At 42.0% G+C, this 17,826-nt stretch overlaps 1 protein-coding gene across 2 annotated transcripts in view; it reads left to right on the top strand.

Annotated features, from left to right (window-relative positions):
* The first annotated feature begins 4,764 nt into the window (after window positions 1-4,764).
* The window catches only part of TMEM63A (transmembrane protein 63A), a 31,578-nt gene continuing 18,516 nt past the window's right edge, over window positions 4,765-17,826 (top strand). The window contains exons 1-10 of one of the 2 annotated variants that reach the window (XM_082302995.1): window positions 4,765-4,887; window positions 5,678-6,018; window positions 6,712-6,908; window positions 9,140-9,219; window positions 10,697-10,760; window positions 11,913-11,950; window positions 13,070-13,212; window positions 15,736-15,787; window positions 16,930-17,038; window positions 17,430-17,500. In XM_082302995.1, coding sequence (XP_082159121.1) covers window positions 6,723-6,908; window positions 9,140-9,219; window positions 10,697-10,760; window positions 11,913-11,950; window positions 13,070-13,212; window positions 15,736-15,787; window positions 16,930-17,038; window positions 17,430-17,500 — 743 coding nt within the window. In that variant the 5' untranslated portion in view covers window positions 4,765-4,887; window positions 5,678-6,018; window positions 6,712-6,722. The remainder of the gene's footprint in view (window positions 4,888-5,677; window positions 6,019-6,711; window positions 6,909-9,139; window positions 9,220-10,696; window positions 10,761-11,912; window positions 11,951-13,069; window positions 13,213-15,735; window positions 15,788-16,929; window positions 17,039-17,429; window positions 17,501-17,826) is intronic. The other variant, XM_082302996.1, reaches the window with a different exon arrangement.

Here is a 17,826-nt window from a genome sequence, read left to right as displayed (position 1 = left end):
GGCAAGGATGCTAAATTCTGTCCAGGGCTCACCTCAGTACTGTTGAAACAGGAGTCACTATGTACAGTGAGGACACCTGTGGAGCACAGAGGCTCTCAAGGACACTGGAGTTCTTCCCTAAAACTAATGTATGCTGTGCCTGGGAATGTGAAAACTTTACAAGCTCTGAGTGGTTTGATATTTCAGACTGGTAAAAAGTACACCTGGTCCCTGATAAATAGCTCATGTGGCCGGGTGCTCTCCTCTTCAGTGGGACAAACCAGATTGTGACAGATGGTTTCTCCATCTCCCTCTCTCTCTCAGGGAGCTGCCTTAATTATGGCTAGTGCTGTGCCACCTATGCATGAGGTCCCTTCAGCTTCTATGCACGTGGGGTTAATGCACAGATGAGCATTAAGATAATGTGTACGTTCAGGAAACAATGAAGTCATCCACCTTGCCACCTTGCCCTTATTTTGTACCAAAGTGTGTCACACCAACAGCGGTTGCATTGTGACATGCTACAATAAAGCTAACAATCCCATACATCAGGAGGAGTTTTTCCACACCTGCTACTATCCCAGAAAAACAAGGTTTAAAACCTCACCCTGCCCAGAGGTGAGTGATGAGGAAGCTCACGGATTCATCATTTCATAAATCAAGTTTATGCAGAATATGTTGCAATAAGCCTGCTTTTTCCTCCTGTATTTTTCAGCATTGCTATTTTAGATTGCAGTTTCCTGTGTATTTTAATAAAATTCCAAGTATAACTTGATGGACATGACAAGAAAAATGAATCATGCTCAAGCATCAATACCAATGCTCCATTCACCATTTCCTATCTGACACAAAATGTAAAAGAAAAGCAAATTTTTATCATCCATGGCTAGATATATTAGGTTAGATATTTTATATAATAGTTCTATTGATTAATAAAAATACATTCCAACTTTAATGCAAGGCTATTTCTACCTTGTAAATCAACATATTACCTGTGAATGAAAAGCAGCGCGACAAAAACAATTAAAAAGAATAAAGAGAAAAGAAGTGTAAATTGTCAGTTTAAATCAAGACTTTCTGCTTGCTGATTTGCACTATGACATTTAATGCTGTCTATCTGTCTGGGTTTTTCTATTTGTCTGTTTATATTATAAACATATTAATACTCAGACCTTTCAAAGGAAAACCCCGTAATGCCCACACTGAGCCCTGTGGTCTACTGAGGCTTGTAAACAGATTGCCAGATGAAGGCAAGGACTAGAAGATAGCAAAGGGCTGCCAGGCTGGAAGCCTGAATTAAATCCATTAAGGTATATTTGAATAGGCAGATAAGTAAGGAACAGCAAGCTGAGCTGATGAGTTTCTTCAGAGAGAAGAAACCACGGCGAGAGCTGCCACGCACGGCAAAGCATCAGGCCACCTGCTACTCACCTCCAGGGACTATTGAAGTCCTGTTGGGAGTTCACCCATCAAGGGCCTCCCTGCTGTGATAAATCAAACTAAAGTGACAAGTCAGTTCTTCAGCCATAAGGTCATTTAATAAAATAAGGGAAGAGTCACACATGGAAGTGTAAATACTCTGCACACTTGTTCAACCTGGTGCTAAAGAGCTGTTGAAGTGGATATGGAGGCTGCAAAATAAAAGAAAGATGGAAGGATTTCAGATTCTACTGACCTGCTCTCTAGGTCCTGAGGGTGGTTTTCCATCTGCTCTAGGCAACATAATTAAACGTTTGTGAACTAATGACAGTATGTGGCTTTTGTCACCAAAAGAACAGACAGTGGTAAACAAAACCCTATTTACAAGAGGGAGGGAGGAGGGAAATGTGACTCTGTTGTTGAAATTAGAGATAAACAAAATCACACCACTTAGCTAAAGAGCCTGTCTAGACAGAGGAAGAACAAAAACAAATGACAAAAGCTTGATGTTATTCTTGTGAGAAAGAAAGAGAAAAATTATTTTGTAGCTAGGCAAAAGTCATCACACTGAAGAATGTCAAGACTACAATGTTGCGATCACTGAATATCTCACATTTTACATTACAGAGCAAGACAATCTAGCCAGAGCAAGGCCTTCTTAATTTTGGAAAACCTGGCAAGAATCAAGAGTATGAACAGCTTAGGAAATCAGTGAGAAAACCAACCAAACAGATTTTGGTCCTAGAAGTGCGAGAGCTGCAAGCATACACCGAGGCTTCACCTACACAGTAGATCTACTCTGCTGCACCTACATCAGTGAAATTTAATTTAACAAAAAAGTGGTTATAATTATTCCACTCTGAAATCCTGTTTTGAAATAAGTTGTCCACAGGAAGAGCTGTTCCAGAAAAGGCAGGATGGAACAATAACTCTACCACACTCACGCCAAAAAACTTTCCCACCAACATGGCCCTAGAGAGGAGAGAGTGTCTTTAAAGGTAAAACCATTATCATCCTTCAAAAACAGTGGGATTTCTTTATTCCAGCAATTAATCTGAACCACACTGAGCTGCGAACTTTCATGTCATTTTCTAACTAGCATAATTGTTACAGCCAATTTAAAACTACAGATTATCTACAGTGCATCTGCTAGGTAAATCATGAAATTCTGTCTTGAAATGTCTCTCAGTGACTGTAGATAACCTGGGACTTTTCTTGTGGGATGAAGTGCAAGAAGGCAGATAGCACACATACAGCCAGATACTGATCTCCACTGAGCAGGCATTCCTGAAAAGTGAAACAAAGATTTGGCAGAGCAAAAAAAATGGTGGGTTAATAAAATGGCAGGGAGCAGGACAGCAGCCATGCGTGCAGGGCCCTAAATAATCCATGGAGTCTGAATACACAGGGACACAAGGAGTTAAAGTTGGAGAGGCAGGATCAGGACTGTCAAGCAGAGCAGATAGTGGCTTCTTGGCAGCTGGGACATTAATTCCTTTTAAACATAAAAGTCAACAGATAACTGAGGTTTTGATCAATGTAACATCAGACTGAACCTTGCAATGCCCTAATTATTTTTAGTTGGTTTTAGAGTGGGTTACTCTTCTAAGACATCACTGCTGCTTCACCCATGAAGACTGCAGGTTGGGGTGCAAACCTTTGAAGGCAAGTGGTCCATGGTTCCCTCTGAACAGTTACATTTTCATCATTACCATAATCTTCTTCTTCCTCGTATGCCTGCTGCTCATTGAGGGCAGTCATGCCAGTCAGGGGCAAAGGATGAAGACACGGGAGGATGAGGATGGTTGGCAATGCTGGGTATCAAATGGCTGTTGAGGGAACACTAAAATAAAGGGTAGAGAAGAGGCAGAAACAGCTGTACAGTGTTTCTGGCCTGTTGTCTGGAAGCAATTAACCCCTGCAAAGGATGTCTTGGAATGGGTCTCATCCCAGCTCTATCATAGACTCATTAACTTAAACTCCCTAGGCCTTGGGTTTTCTCCCAATTTACAGTGTATGAATAGGTGTGTGGAGACAAGGGGCTATGCATATTTCATGGAAAATTCATGCTACTACCATTAATTTATTAATTTATTTCAGAGCTACCTGAGAAAAGAGGTGTGGCCAGCAGGTCAATGAAAGTGATTCTCCCCCTCAACTCTGTCCTCATGAGACCCCACCAGAAGTGTCCAGTCTGGCTCTTGGGCCCCCAGCACAAGAAAGATGTGGACCTGTTGGAGTAAGTCCAGAGGAGACCATGAAGATGCTCAAAAGGCTGGAGCACCTCTCTTACAAAGATGGGCTGAGAGAACTGGGATTGTTCAGCCTGGAGTAAAGCTCCTGGGAGACCTTAAAATGCCTTCCAGTACCTGAAGGGGGCTACAGGAGAGCTGGAGAAGGAGTTTTTACACAGGCAAAGGAGGGACTTTTACATGGGCATGTAGTGATAGAACAAGGGGGAATGGATTCAATCTGAAAGAAGGTAGATTTAGATTAGATAATAGGAAGAAATCCTTCACTACGAGGGTGGTGAGGCACTGGCACAGGTTGCCCAGAGCAGCTGTGGATGGCCCATCCCTGGAAGTGTTCAAGACCAGGTTGGACGGGGCTCTGAGCAAGCTGCTCTAGTGGAAGAAGTCCCTGCCCATGGCGGGGGGTTGGAAATGGATGATGTTTAAGGTCTCTTCCAAACCACCGTATTCCATGATTCTGTGATCTTAGTGTATGGCCTGCTCCACTTCCACCTGCGTGCTTGCCCGCATCACCAGACCTGGAGTTGTGAAATCTCTCTGGAAATCATACCTCACATTTCTCGAGGATTTTTTTTTTTCTGTGCTATAAAATGCTCTGTTTGGTTCTGGTTTTAGGCACTGGTAGGCGCTAGCAGGTCTCCCCGCAGCCTTCTCTTCTCTAGGCTGAACAGCAACAGCAGCTTTCCTTCGATTATTTGAGGGTCCGTTCCGTGAGGGAGGCGCGGGGGCGGCACTGTCCCGGTGGGAGCGGCACTATCCCGGCCGGAGCGGCACTGTCCCGACGGGGGAGGCACTGTCCCGGCCGGAGTGGCACTGTCCCGGTGGGAGCGGCACTGTCCCGGTGGGAGCGGCACTGTCCCGGCCGGAGCGGCACTGTCCCGGCCGGAGCGGCACTTTTCCGGCCGGAGGGGCACTGTCCCGACGGGGGCGGCTCTGTCCCGGTGGGAGCGGCACTTTCCCGGCCGGAGGGGCTCTCTCCCGACGGGGGCGGCTCTCTCCCGGCGGGGGCGGCCTGTGGGGCCGCGCCGCCGCGGGAAGCGGGGAGCGCGCTCCGGGGGCGGGGGAGCGCTGACCGCGGGCTGCGCACGCATGCGCAGACCCGGCACTTGTTGCGGGTGCTCGTAACTCCGGGGCCGGGAGCGCCCGTGAGGTGACGGGACGGGAGGGCAGGGAAGGGAAAGGCGGAGAAGGGAAGGGAAGGGAAGGGATAGGAATAGGAGAGCCCGCTCCGGCGCAGGTAAGCGAGGGCTGCAGCGGCGCTGTGCGGGGCCGCGGGGAGGGCAGCGGGCGAGACGAGCGCGGCCCCTCCTCAGCGGGACCCCCGCAGCTCCGTCGGGGCGGGCAGCGCCGGGAGCAGCGTCCCCTCCCCGCGGGGGGCTGAGCCAGCCCACCCTGCTCTGGAGCGGAGGGACCCGCTCCCTGCGCCAGAGGCGAGCCTGGCGCTTTCCAATGCGCTCCTGGGGAAGCCGGCCCCGCCCGCCGCGGCTCCACGTCCCGGCCGGAGCCGGGAGCGCAGCCGGGCTCCCAGCGCTGCACTGGAGCCCGTGCCTGTGCTCGCTGGGTTCCTGCGGCGCAGCCCCACCCGTGGGAGCTCTTCCCCTGCCCTTTATCTTCCTGGCAGCTGGCTTGTTTAAAAAGAACAGCTTTCGAGAATTGGAAGCCGTGACAGATAAACTCCAGTGTGTTACTTAGAGTTTAGCGTGCAGGCTTCTGCTGGGGATACCCGAAGGCTCTTCAAAAATACTTTCTTTTCCGTCAGCACTAAATTTCAGTCCTTAGAAATCAAGGATAGAGTCACGGCACAACTTTCGTGGGCGTTGTTGGGGGTTTTTTCGTTCTCTCTCTTTTTTTTTTTTTTTTCCCCCTGTGGTGAAACACATCAGCTGAGACAAAATTTCTTCCTCCCTGTCACACGGTCCAACATTAAACAAATGCTGTTTTGGGAGGAGTATTCTCCATGCTGTTTTCCTGCTGTTTAAAAGGAGAATTTGTAGTTATCTGTACTCTTTATTTTGTTTTGTTTTCAGCATCCAGAGCAGTGCTGTCGCCAGAGACATGTGCATTCTTCTTAGAGGCACGACATCCCAAAAGTAGTGTCCCTGGACCTGTGTGATGAGGACCTACAATATTTGCTTTTGAAGGATTAAGTTTTTATTTGGGAAATGGTTTCTTTGTGAATTTATCAGTCAGAAGTGTGTTCTGCATGAAGCAGTACTTGGGAATCAGCAAGTTAATCAGATCCAAGAAAGGAAATGTTTGAAGTGGAAAGCCCCAAGATAAAAGAGCAATTGCCTGCACTGATAAAAAGAACTTTGTATCAATAGCCAAATCTCGTACATTCTTGTATGTTATCACGTTATCTGATCAGGTCAGTTGACTAAAATGAGGTAGATGGCTGTTCTCTGAGAAATACTCCTTGTTCTTTCTTGTTTGAAACGTACTGTAGTTACTTGCTGTCCTTTCTGTTGAATTATTTTGAAAAAGGAAAATCACACAATATTCCAAGAACAGAAAGGAGCATATGTATTTGTGTAGTAGTTCTTTTCTGTGGAATTAGTGGTGAATTTGTTAATGATTTCAAGGTTTTGACATTTAAATACAAAGTTCACAAGCTGGTGCATTCACACATGCTCATCAACTAGGAACAAAATCTTCAAACTACTGTTGTTGGAATATATAATGCCCTGTGTGATTCCTAGAATCACAGACCAGGCTGGAATAAGTAGTTTGATGACATAGATTAAATGAGAGGGAGGTTTTTTGGAGAGGGGTCTTCTGCTGTTGTGCTCAGATGTCTGTAGAGGATGTGGTTTGTTGGATGTCTGGAATTCTTGTCTGGACACTGCTGGTAGCTGAACCTGCCAGTTATTACAAAATATTTCACATGTGAAAGGAAGAGATTGTCAAAGGAGGCACCTTCTTTTCCAAAGCAGTTTTCTGGTTGGATCTTCCTGCACTTTTTATACTTGTAATATTAGTATATCTCACAAATACCAGCCAGGCTTTTCACAGGTTGGTTTCACCTTTTCTTTTCTTTTCTGTTCTTTTTTGTCTTTTAAAGGGATAGCCAAAATGAACCCTTTCTATTTTCTGGGTTTTGGACAGTCTCATCTAGGCATCTTTGGGAATAGGAGTGAACCTTTCAACAGAACAAATGAGACTTACTGCTACAGCACTGCCCAGGGCAGCACGGTGCTCCAAGGAGTAACTTTTGGTGGAATCCCAACTGTCCTGCTGCTTGACGTAACCTTCTTTTTTGTAAGCCTGGTTTTCTGTTTCTTGTATTCAAAGCACTTCTGGCCTTCTCAAAAGTTAGATTGCTCAGAATTCTCTTATTAATCGAGTTGGAATTTGTTTCCGAGAATGTTCGGGATAAGAAATGAGTTGAGGCCATCCTGGGAATATCAAAGCACTTTTAAAGTGTTGGTAAATGTTTGCATGAAGATGGGATAATGGTGTCACTGTATGCTGGATGTGTAGATGTAGGGAGAGTGCAGTGTTATAGGGTCTGTGTGTGGATTCACACTGAATTTTGTGGTGGTAACTCAAATTTTCATGTTTTATTTTAACTGCAAGAACATTTGGGTTTAAGTACTGGGTACATTTTCAGGCAGGAGACACCATTACTAACTCGATCATGAAATGACAGATTTTCCATACTGTATTGCCTTTTGAAAGACAAACTTTTAAAAAATTAGATTTCCTGAAGCTGTAGATGAAGATGAAATAATGTACTGACCAGCTCAGTCCTGACAAAAGGTGGAATATGGTTAATTGCTGTCTGGGGGCTCCAGGATAGGCCTGAGACTGCAATAAAACTTGTGGTTATGTCTGTAAGCTTGGTCTAGGTGGTCTTCAGCCACCAGAAACAGGGCTGCAGACCTGTAAATTGGCCTGAGAAGTGAGTCTGTGGTAGTAAAATAACACTAAAGGTATGACATAGCTCTCGAAATCTGCTGTAAAGAAACTGAAAGTACCTGTGTTCTGAGCTGGTAGCTCTGTAGGAATGTAGAGGATGTTCCTAAAGGTTATGTAGAGGCATTCTTTGCTGTTGATTTGGTGTATGCTACCATAAATCCATTTTCTGAGGATGTACAGCATTTTCAGCTCTGTGTGATCAGCATCTCAGCATTTAATAAGATTTAGTTGAAGTGTTTGGAGGGACTTCGTTTTTTTAAGCTGTGGCTCAGTTCTAAGACACTGAGTCTCTGCTTTTGAGTTTCTTGCTGTTGAGCTCTGCACTCAGTGTTAGGTAGAGAGTTGGATGCAGTGCAGAAGGCTCCTCTCTTCTTCAAGTACCAAGTACTGAAAATTACTTATCCACTCCTGTATTCTTATTTTCATGACATGTTTACTGCATATCCTTTTAGTAACTGTCAGTTGATGGGTTTCTGATAAGTTATTTCGAGGCTGGTTTCCTGAGGAAGTGAGGTTTATATATTTCATTGTCTTCCCAGTTTTGTCTGGCAGTCCTACCTCATAACTGTAGAATACTATAGCCAATTTCAACCAAAGTTGTCAAAGAATCTAGAGAACTTTCCTGCTTGCATCAAGTTTAATGACCAGATGAAGGAGGAAGATCAAAATTAATTCTTCCTGTTGGGAGGAAGGCTCTCATAAGAAGGTTATATTAATTGTGAAATGTGGAAATTAGCTGTGTAATCTTGACACAGAGATAATCTGGACGTGTATCCTGGCTTGCCAGTCAGTATTTGAGCCCAGTAAGTTACATCACTAACACCACTTTCCAGCCAAACAGGAATGGGATGTAGGAGGAACCAGAAGGTGAGGGCGTATGCTACACATGTATAGAAAACAGGCTTTGTTGCTTCATTACTTTCTACAGGGCAACTTGTTTCTTAAAAAAAAAAAAAAAAAGAAAAAGAAAGAAATGAATCTATGAAATACTCACTGATGGAGCCTTTTTCTTGTTTTCTTAGTCTCTTTCAAAAAGGGAAATACAGGGTGCAGATAAGAAACACATTGCAGAGATCAAATACAAGTTTCTGGGGTTTGAGAATTAAAATAATACTTTACTTGGATAAAAATAATTCTTAAACTTGAGAAAATAGCTAAACCCCCTGCAGTCTGTTTACATCACTGTTTGAAAAGCAAATAAAATTGCAAGTGTCCCATCACAGTTCTGGTCATTAAGTAATGAATTACAGTAAAAGTATGTGCAGGAAAATTTTGACTTGCTCCCAAGTACTGCTTTTACTTTTCCTGTCACAAACCTTCATACACTTGCAATTCAGAAGTAGTTTTGCATGCAGCTCTCCTTCTTTTTAAATTAGAACAGGAAGGCAGCTGTCCTGGTCCTTTGGTCGCAGACTGGTTGGTCTGCAGCATGGGCACCACTGAGGTGGCTGGCATGTGATAATTGATTTAGGAGCTAGGACAGCATTTTTTGTCAGTTCTTACACACCTAAGAAAAATTATTATGAAATGGGAAAAATAAATATTTGAATAACTTCCTTTTTATTTTCTAGATTTTAATATTACTGTTTTCCATTATAAGAAAGAGATTCTGGGACTACGGTCGTGTTGCTCTGGTGTCAGAAGTTGAAAGGTAAAAAAGGAATGCAATCAGACTGACTTGTTGAAACCATTTGGGGAGTGGAAAGTACAGTAAATGTGGCTTACATTAGGTGCATTTGTATCAATTAGATGTGTTTGTAATCACATGCACTTGTTTGTTAAAAATGCCCTCACACTGCTTTGTGTGGAATAGATCCCCCTCAGAGAGTTACTGTTCATGGTTTCAGCCCAAAGTCCTGTGTTTGCCATTGCCATGAATTTCATCCCACAGCTGTGAGTTAAGGAAGTGTGGGTAAGGAAGTAGGCTGCTTGTCATGTTAGATGACATGCTGCACATTGATGTTTGCAGTGTGTTTCTGTGCAGAGGGATATTAACCATTTTGTTTATCTTGGCTCAAGCCCTGTTCCTTGAGCTCCCTGCACAGCCTGTGCCACAAAATTTCCCAAGGGCTCAAAAATAAAAACATACTGTTGCAGGTTTCTGAAATTCTTCACTGATTTTTAGTAATATTTCAAATGATCTTTTGATATTTTTTTTTCTGTAAGATGATATGTTGGGATGTTTAAAATCTAAGCTGTCTGTCTGCGAAGTGGCGAAACTTTAACAGTGAGCCTCTTCCTGGTGCAATCAAGTTGTGGTAAATTCACAACTGAGCAACAGGAAAGAACTCAAAACCTGCTTTTAGGAATCCATGTACAGTTGTGGAAGGTAGATGATGTAAAATAAAACGGGCAATAACTGAGAAGGCTTTAATCCAGCTGGCTGAGGCAGCAATGATGAAGGTGCTCTGGTACTGGGCTGTGGAGGCCTGGGATCAACAGGCCCTGGAGCAGTCAGACACCCAGGAGCCTGTGTTTTTGTCCTGCTGGACTGTGAGCTAAGCCGGCTGGTCAAAATTATAGAGACACCGAGGAACACGCTCAATTCTAGCACGTGTTGTTTGTAATTACCATTGCAACATTTCTTTTTAGCAACAAACTGAAAACAGGCACTCTGCTACTTTTGAGGGCTACGGAGTTTCTAAATGTTTCTAGCCTTGCTACAGGACTGTTTGTGTGCGGAGGTGGCCTTGCAGGGATTTAATTGATAGGAGAAATTGTGAGTAGTGGCCGAAGGAAGGAAGGTGGAGGGAAAAGAGGTGTTGTCTTACAGTGAGGAATATCCAAACAGGAAGCCAGCTTTCAAATCTGATCCTGGCTAGGCTCCCAAACCTGTGTTGCATTCTCTTTTTTCACTGTGGGTTTAATATCCCCACAAAGTGTTATTTTCTTTCTAGTTCAGTATGTGCTCTCGTGTCGGGAGCTCACGTGTCCTCTCTGTTCAACATGAGACATCCACAAGTTACTATAATCAGGTGTGTGCTAAAAGGTGAAAACCACAGCTCTCATAAGTGAAAAAGTGTGTTTGTACTACTTCCCTAGTCAGGATTGTTAAAATTGAAACAGTTCTGTAGAACTCCATCACCTGTTATTAAAGATACTTAAAAGCATCATTTAATGTATTTTAGTGAATCAAGGTACAACCGATTGTCAACATCATCATCAGTACCTGAAGATCTTGAATATGATAAGGTAAGTATTCTAGAGTTCAGATAATACCTTCTGAATGGAATCTGTTTAATGGAGTCTGCAGTTATTTGCCATTCCATATAGTCCAATGAACCATCATTAAACTGGAAATTCATCTCTATGCAAAAGTTATTAATGCATCGTTTGCTGTGTTTTTATAGAGCCATGCATAATCTCTGTTTCCTGACAAACTATTGCCGTATATCATAAACCAGTATCTTGTGTCATTGTTTCTAAGTCTGGTTTGTTGTTTTGGCTTTTTTTTTAATTTAGAGAGGGACTAAATGTTAATGTTTCAAAGGGGGAGGGGAGAGTGGAAAAAGACTAGTAAATAATTTGTATTTGGATAACAGTTCAAAAAGTTACATTGTGTTCACATTGCAAATAATACCTAGTTGCTCTGTATAGTACATTGTTTTCCTCACAGTGCTGAGAAAACTGGATGCAAGTGTGAGGCTAATAATAGTGCTGTGCACTCTTAATAATCAAATTGGTTTGGAGTAGAGGGTAATATTTTGGCCAAACTTTTAAATGGCTCCCTCCATGGTCTTTCTGGCGCCTTTGAATTGGTACACCTCTATAATTTCATGTTGCAACTTCAAAATGAACCATGCAAAAGCTGTCCATTGGTGGCATCCCATGTTTTAACATTCTGTACATGCATCAACTTAATATCTAGCCTTGAAATTAATTATTTATGTGAACATCAAAAGCATACTAGTATTTGATCAGGATTGCTCTGCTATTTGTGTATTTGTGTACTTTTCTTCATCTTTTTAAAACCCTAAAGCAACTTCAGCTGTTGAGTAACGTGTTTATTTAGTTGGATAATGTTCACTTGAAAGAAGAGCCCTTTTGAGAAAGAAGGGGTTTTTTTGAACCACAGTGGGACGCTCAGAGATGTGAATTCTGCTATCCAGTTTCACTGGAGGATTTGTAAGCCTAAATAAGAAGCCTTTCTGTTAATGTAATCACAGCAGTGTTTCTAACAAGCATTTAACTGATTAACTTGTATTAGAGCCTTGTATTTCAGAGCAACAGACTACTGGCTTTTTAGCTAAGAGCTTGGCTTAATAGAAACACTTCTCTTAATTGGATGGATTAGACTCTGGGTTTTGTATGTTATCTCCTGAAAACTTCTTTCTTTATTTATAGGGGTTTTGTTCTTGGATAACAGCTGCTTTTCGGATGCAGTAAGTATATGAAACAGAAATAGTGAGCTGTGGTTTGCTTTGATCTTTTTAAATTTGAAAATGCAGTTTTCATTCAAAAATTTGGGGTTTTTTCCCCTTTTAAGTAGATAGAATTTCAATACAAGCACTGATACAGGTGCCTCTGGCTGAGTGAAAAAAGAAAGTGAAAACAATTATGGGAATACTTCTTTGGGTTAAGCTTGTCCTGCTAGCAGCCTAGGGACTTTCCAGTCTTGGGACAGTGTGTGAATCTAAGTGAATCTATGGCATTTACATGGATTCAGAGCTAATAATTACACTCTAGGTTTTTACTCTTCAAAGAGTACCTTGTGGGTGTTCCCCTGTTTGAAGCCAGTAGGGCCCCAGGCAGGCAGTGTGATTTCCCTGCAAGGGTTTCTGTGGAGAACTGGTGGTTTAGTTGGGGCTTTAGTTGGAATTGACTAACTAGCCGTCCCAGTGTATCCCAGAAACTGAATGTGATGTGTGTTCTTTATGTCTCTTGGGGCTTAGTAGATAAAGATTTTTATAAATCAATTTTTAGCTTGGATACACTGAAATATAAAAGGAGTAGGGGTTAAGCCTGTCTGTTTTTGCTAGTTCAGTTCCTTCCTTTTCCAAGTTCTCCTATTTTAATGATCTAATCTGCTGATAGTGGAGAGACAGTGAGAGCTCATTCCAAAGCCTGTTACCTGGGTGTTGTAAGAGTGAGGTGATTCTGTTGTAACTTTCCTCTCAGGAGAGCCTTTATGGAGATGAGTGAATACTGTCACTGATCTTAAATTTGGGGAGCTAGGCTTGTGACGGTCATAAAGCAGGAGGTCACAGCAAATGACTTTGTCCTTTTCTAGTCCAAAAGAATCTGGATTCATATTTGCTTTTCAGATTAGTGTTTCAGTCTTAAATTCCCTAGTGTTAATTTTTGTATGGTGGTACTGCACAAGAAAAATACCCTTTTGAAACCTGAATTTACACGTGAAAGAACGTGGCCATTTTGAAAGCCGATAGGGATTGATGAGGATGGGGATGTCACTGAGTAGAGTGAGGATTTAATGTGTGCTCATAAACCACTCCCAAGAAGACTGAGTGGGCTGACCATGTGCTTTTCTGTGTCTGATGCAGTGATGATGAGATTCACGAGAGGTGTGGTGAAGATGCCATCCATTACCTCGCCTTCCAGCGTCACATCATCTGCTTGCTGATTGCTATCAGCATTTTGTCCGTGTGTGTGATATTGCCTGTCAACCTATCCGGTGATCTACTCGGTAAGAATTTTTGGGTTTTGGATTCTGAGAAGAATTCTTTATTTTATATAATAGTAAAAGCTCTAAAGATTTTTTTAAAATTTATTTTGGTGGACTTAATAAGGTGGTGTTTTAACCACTGTAGTGGGTTGACCCTGGCTGGATGCTGTCTTCACAAACTGCTGCACCAGAGGTCACTCTTCTGCAGGGTGCAGCCCTTCAGGCACAGCGTGGGTCCCCCACAGGGTCACAAGTCCTGCCAGGAAACCTGCTCCAGCATGGGCTCTTCTCTCCATGGGTCCACAGGGCCCTGCCAGGACTCTCCTCCAGCCCAAGCCTCCCACAGGATTACAGCCTCCTCTCAGGCATCCCCTGCTCCAGAGCAGGTCTTCTCCACAGGCTGCAGGTGGAGCTCTGCGTCCCCATGGTTCTTCACCACGGGCTGCAGGGGAAACTCTGCTCTGGTGCCTGAAGCACCTCCTGCCCCTCCTTCTGCACTGACCTTGGTGTTTGCAGAGCTGTTCCTCTCACATATTCTCACTCTGCTCTTCTCTGACTGCAATTAGATCTGCACAACAACTTTTTTCTCCTTTTTAAATATGTTATCACAGAGGTGTTACTATCATTCCTTACTGGCTTGGCCGTGGCCAGCAGTGGGTCTGTCCTGGAGCTGGCTGGAATTAGCTTATGGGATATGGAGAATGCTTCTCATAGAATCCACCCCTGTAGCCCCACAAAACCTGGCCACACAAACCCAACACACCCCCTCAGTCTGATGTGAAATTTGTGTGAGTGTAGGGGGCTCTTTAAACAGTTGTCAGAAACAAGATTGCAGACCTCATGCAGACATAGATGACAAGACTTAAAAGGCTCAAGGCAGGATTAACTTTACCCATGTCCTCTTAACTGGTGTTTGTCATTGTGATTTTTATTGGTGGTGATTGTCAATGGAAAACATCTTCACTGCTGAGAAATCTTTTTCTAGTAATCAGTCTGAACCTCTTTTGTGTCAATTAATTTAAAATCAGTTTTTTTGACCTGTCACTGGAGATAATAGATTATTCTTTTCCTCTTTGCAAAATCCTTGTAGCTGTTTGAGGATTATAAACATGGGGTTGTTTGTCTGCTTTTTCCTCGTTTTCATAAACTGACCAGTTAATTTGGTCTTTAATGAGAAATGTTTTCCATTTGGCTGATCATAAAATCATCAGCCATGCCTTGAATTTTTGTTTTAATCTAGCTACACAGTCTCCCATTGTTCCTTTAAGTCTTGGTTTGTGTCTCAAAATTGGACAAATCTTGCAGAGACATTGTCAATGCTGACTAGGTAAAGTTAATTTCACGTTTCTTGCAGTCTAGTCCTGATTATGTCTTCCAGAGTGGCACCTACAAATACAATAATCATGTCTCCTAGTCTGCCATTCAGTTTGCTGATGGGAATACTGAGTTCTTTGAGTGAGAACTCTGTTAAACCCTGTTTATACACTCTTCCATTTTTGATAATGGGCCCTTACAATCCCATTTTATATCTGGCTTTGTATCAGTCTCATCAAGATCATGTTTAAAGTGTTGTTCAGGGCTTTTAAGAATTTTGTGACATAGCTCTTGTCTGTAATAGGATACATTGTACCTTTTCCTTTTTGTATTGTTTCCCTGGGGAACTTCCATCTCTAACTTCCCTTTTATGAGCTCTTTCTTGGTAATTCTCTGTTTATATAATTATTAATAAATATTTATTAATAATTATAATCTGTTAATAAATATTTATATTAATATTAATGTTTCTATTAAAGCAGGACAATACAGCTTCTGTTTTTCTGCATTAACTTTTGTGAGTCTAGGAAATACAGCTGAAAACCAAAGCTTTAGCATCTCTCCCCTTCTTCCTCCTCTTCCACTGTAAGCTGATTTTGTGCATTTGCAGTTCTTTCAGTTGTGCTAACGTAACTTGCAATGTGGTTTAACAGTCTGGGCTAGAAGGATTGTTTAGCTTTCCAGATACACTTAACTCTTTTTTCTTTATGAACATTTACTCAATTTTCCCTCACTTGCATTATCATTTTTTAAAATACTTGACAGTCTAGAGAAATAATGTCATGTAATCCCATTTTTGACCTTATCAAGGTTATCGGCATTGCTTTGTCAGCATTGAATTAATGCATCTTAAAAGCCTGAGATAAGAAATCAGTTAAGATGAAAGAAAAACACGAAGGAAATATGTTCAATCCCTAAGCAATGTTGTTAATGGACATGAAGGGAGGGAGAAAAGGAACTGCTTCAAAGATCTAGTGTTCAGGTTTTCAAAACAATCTACTGTTTTTCTTGATGGCTCGAAGGTGGTATAATCTAGGGGTGTTTTTTCCAACTTTAAAATGCAGTGCAGAGTAAACCAACATTGATTATCATTCTAAGTCTTTTTATCAGTGAACTTGCTCAGCATTAAAAAGAAATATAACAACTTCTTTAAAAAATAGAATAGAAGCTGGGTTTCTGACAGTAACTGTTGCACCAGTTAATTTTCCTACTTGTTTTTGTTCTTCTTAGATAAAGATCCCTATAGTTTTGGAAGAACAACTATAGTAAACTTACAGACTAGGTAAGTAAGTCTTGCAGAGTCCCTTCATGCTGATGTTTCCTGCCATGGTCTCTAAACACAGGAATTGCTATTTGCAGCATTGCTCATGGGGTTAGAATAACTTAATCCCCCTGCATCAATTTAAACTGGGATATGTTCTGCTTCAGGATGTGCACTTACAGTGCTGATAAGAAATCTTGAGACTGGGTTTCTAGTCTCTCAGCTCCCTCTTCTCACACAACACGTTTCTCTTGGCTAATGACTGCACACCTAGTGATATTATTTTCAGAAATTTCCCCATGAAGAGGAACCATGCTTCAGAAGGAAGGTGAAGCTGATAGCTGGAATGTGTTACTGGGATGATTTAAATTCCCTTACATTAGATTTATGTGTGTGCATGTCTCTGAGATTACAGTTAAAATGACTTCTATGTCTTTTAAAAATCTGTAAAATAGTTGCATCATGAAGCTGCACAAGGCTTCTAATTTATTACTTGATCAATCCACACCCATCCATGACACTATGTCCAACAGAGTTTCTTTGTTTTGTTAAACCACATTATGAAACCAAATAACTAATGGAGATTATTTTTCTTGGTTGGGTTGGGTTTTTTTCATCTGTAAAATAGGTTCCTGTATTTTAGTTTAATTGCAATAATTAATGCTCTTCACAAAACTGAAGAGCTGTTCACAGAACAGAATTTCTGTCAGCTTTGAAGAAGGAGCTATCAGAAAAGCAGTATTTACTCCCTTTATGAGGCAGTTTTCAATTTGAGTAAGGACTGTGTTCAAGGAAAGTTCCGTTATGTGCTCAGCACAGTAAATAAAAAAATGAATAACAAACATTTTGGCAAATAGCATCATATGTGCTATAGGTCATCTGCATGAAAAAGTGAAGGCCAAACACTGCCTAAATATGTCTATGTCATAGAGTATCTGTTTGCTTTGTAGCTCCCTGACCCATAGAAGTTTATGATAAGCAAATTATCCTGTTGGCTGTCCAAGGCATCTGCATAGGTGTGTCTGACTACCAGTAACTACCTTTTTCTTCTTGCTTTGTGTTCAGTGAGAGGTTTTGATCTGATTAGCATTTTAATAGCTGCTTGTATCAGTTGGACAGTTGCTTCTTCCTGTTTCTCATATTCCTAATGTTTTGTCTGACAGCAATAATCTGCTTTGGCTGCACACAGTTTTTGCTGTTGTTTACCTGATTCTGACTGTTGTCTTCATGAGACATCACATGAAGTACGTCACATATAAAGAAGAAAACATAGTAAGTGTCTGTGTTGGAGTGAAAAAAAAACCCATACAGCTTATTTGCTAGGGGATAATGCTAAAAAAGCAAATTGCTAAGGTGCCTCCTACATGCTAGAATGTGACATGAATGTGAAGGAATTGACTGAAAGCAATGCTCTATTGAGTGAATTGTGAAAATGGATGGAGAGAAGGGCGTTGGGGAGGGATTTGTGAAATTTTGCTGTAGCCTATTACCAGTGTATAAAGTGCTGTCAAATAGATTCAGCTCCCACCAAAATCCGAATTTCCTACCTTCACCCCCACACACACTACACAGCTAATTGTGCTGTGTCTTGGCCTTCCTTATATTCTTGTTTTCTCTTCTGTGATGTGGTTTATCCAAATGTGACTTGCATTTTCTCTCCCAGGTTAAGTGCACGTTGTTCATAACTGGTCTTCCAAAAAATGCAAGTGAAGAGACAATACAAAACCATTTCACGTAAGTTTCGTGCTTGAGCAATAACATTAGAGTCATAGAATGGTTTGGGTTGAAAGGGACCTTTAAGATCATCCAGTCCCAATTCCCTGCCATGGGCAGGGACACCTTTCAGTAGACCAGCTTGCTCAGAGCCCCATCCAACCTGGCCTTGAACACTTCCAGGGATGGGCCATCCACAGCTTCTCTGGGCAACCTGTGCCAGTGCCTCACCACCCTCACAGTAAAGAACTTCCTCTAATATCTAATCTAAATCTATTCTCTTTCAGATTGAAGTCATTCCCCCTTACCCTGTCACTACATGCCCTTGTAAAAAGTTTCTTTCCATC

The sequence above is a fragment of the Coloeus monedula genome, assembly GCF_965178545.1.
Source record: "Coloeus monedula genome assembly, chromosome: 2".
NCBI lineage: Eukaryota > Metazoa > Chordata > Aves > Passeriformes > Corvidae > Coloeus > Coloeus monedula.
Note: the sequence above shows the minus strand (reverse complement) of the source record. Positions and strands in the feature narration are given on the sequence as shown.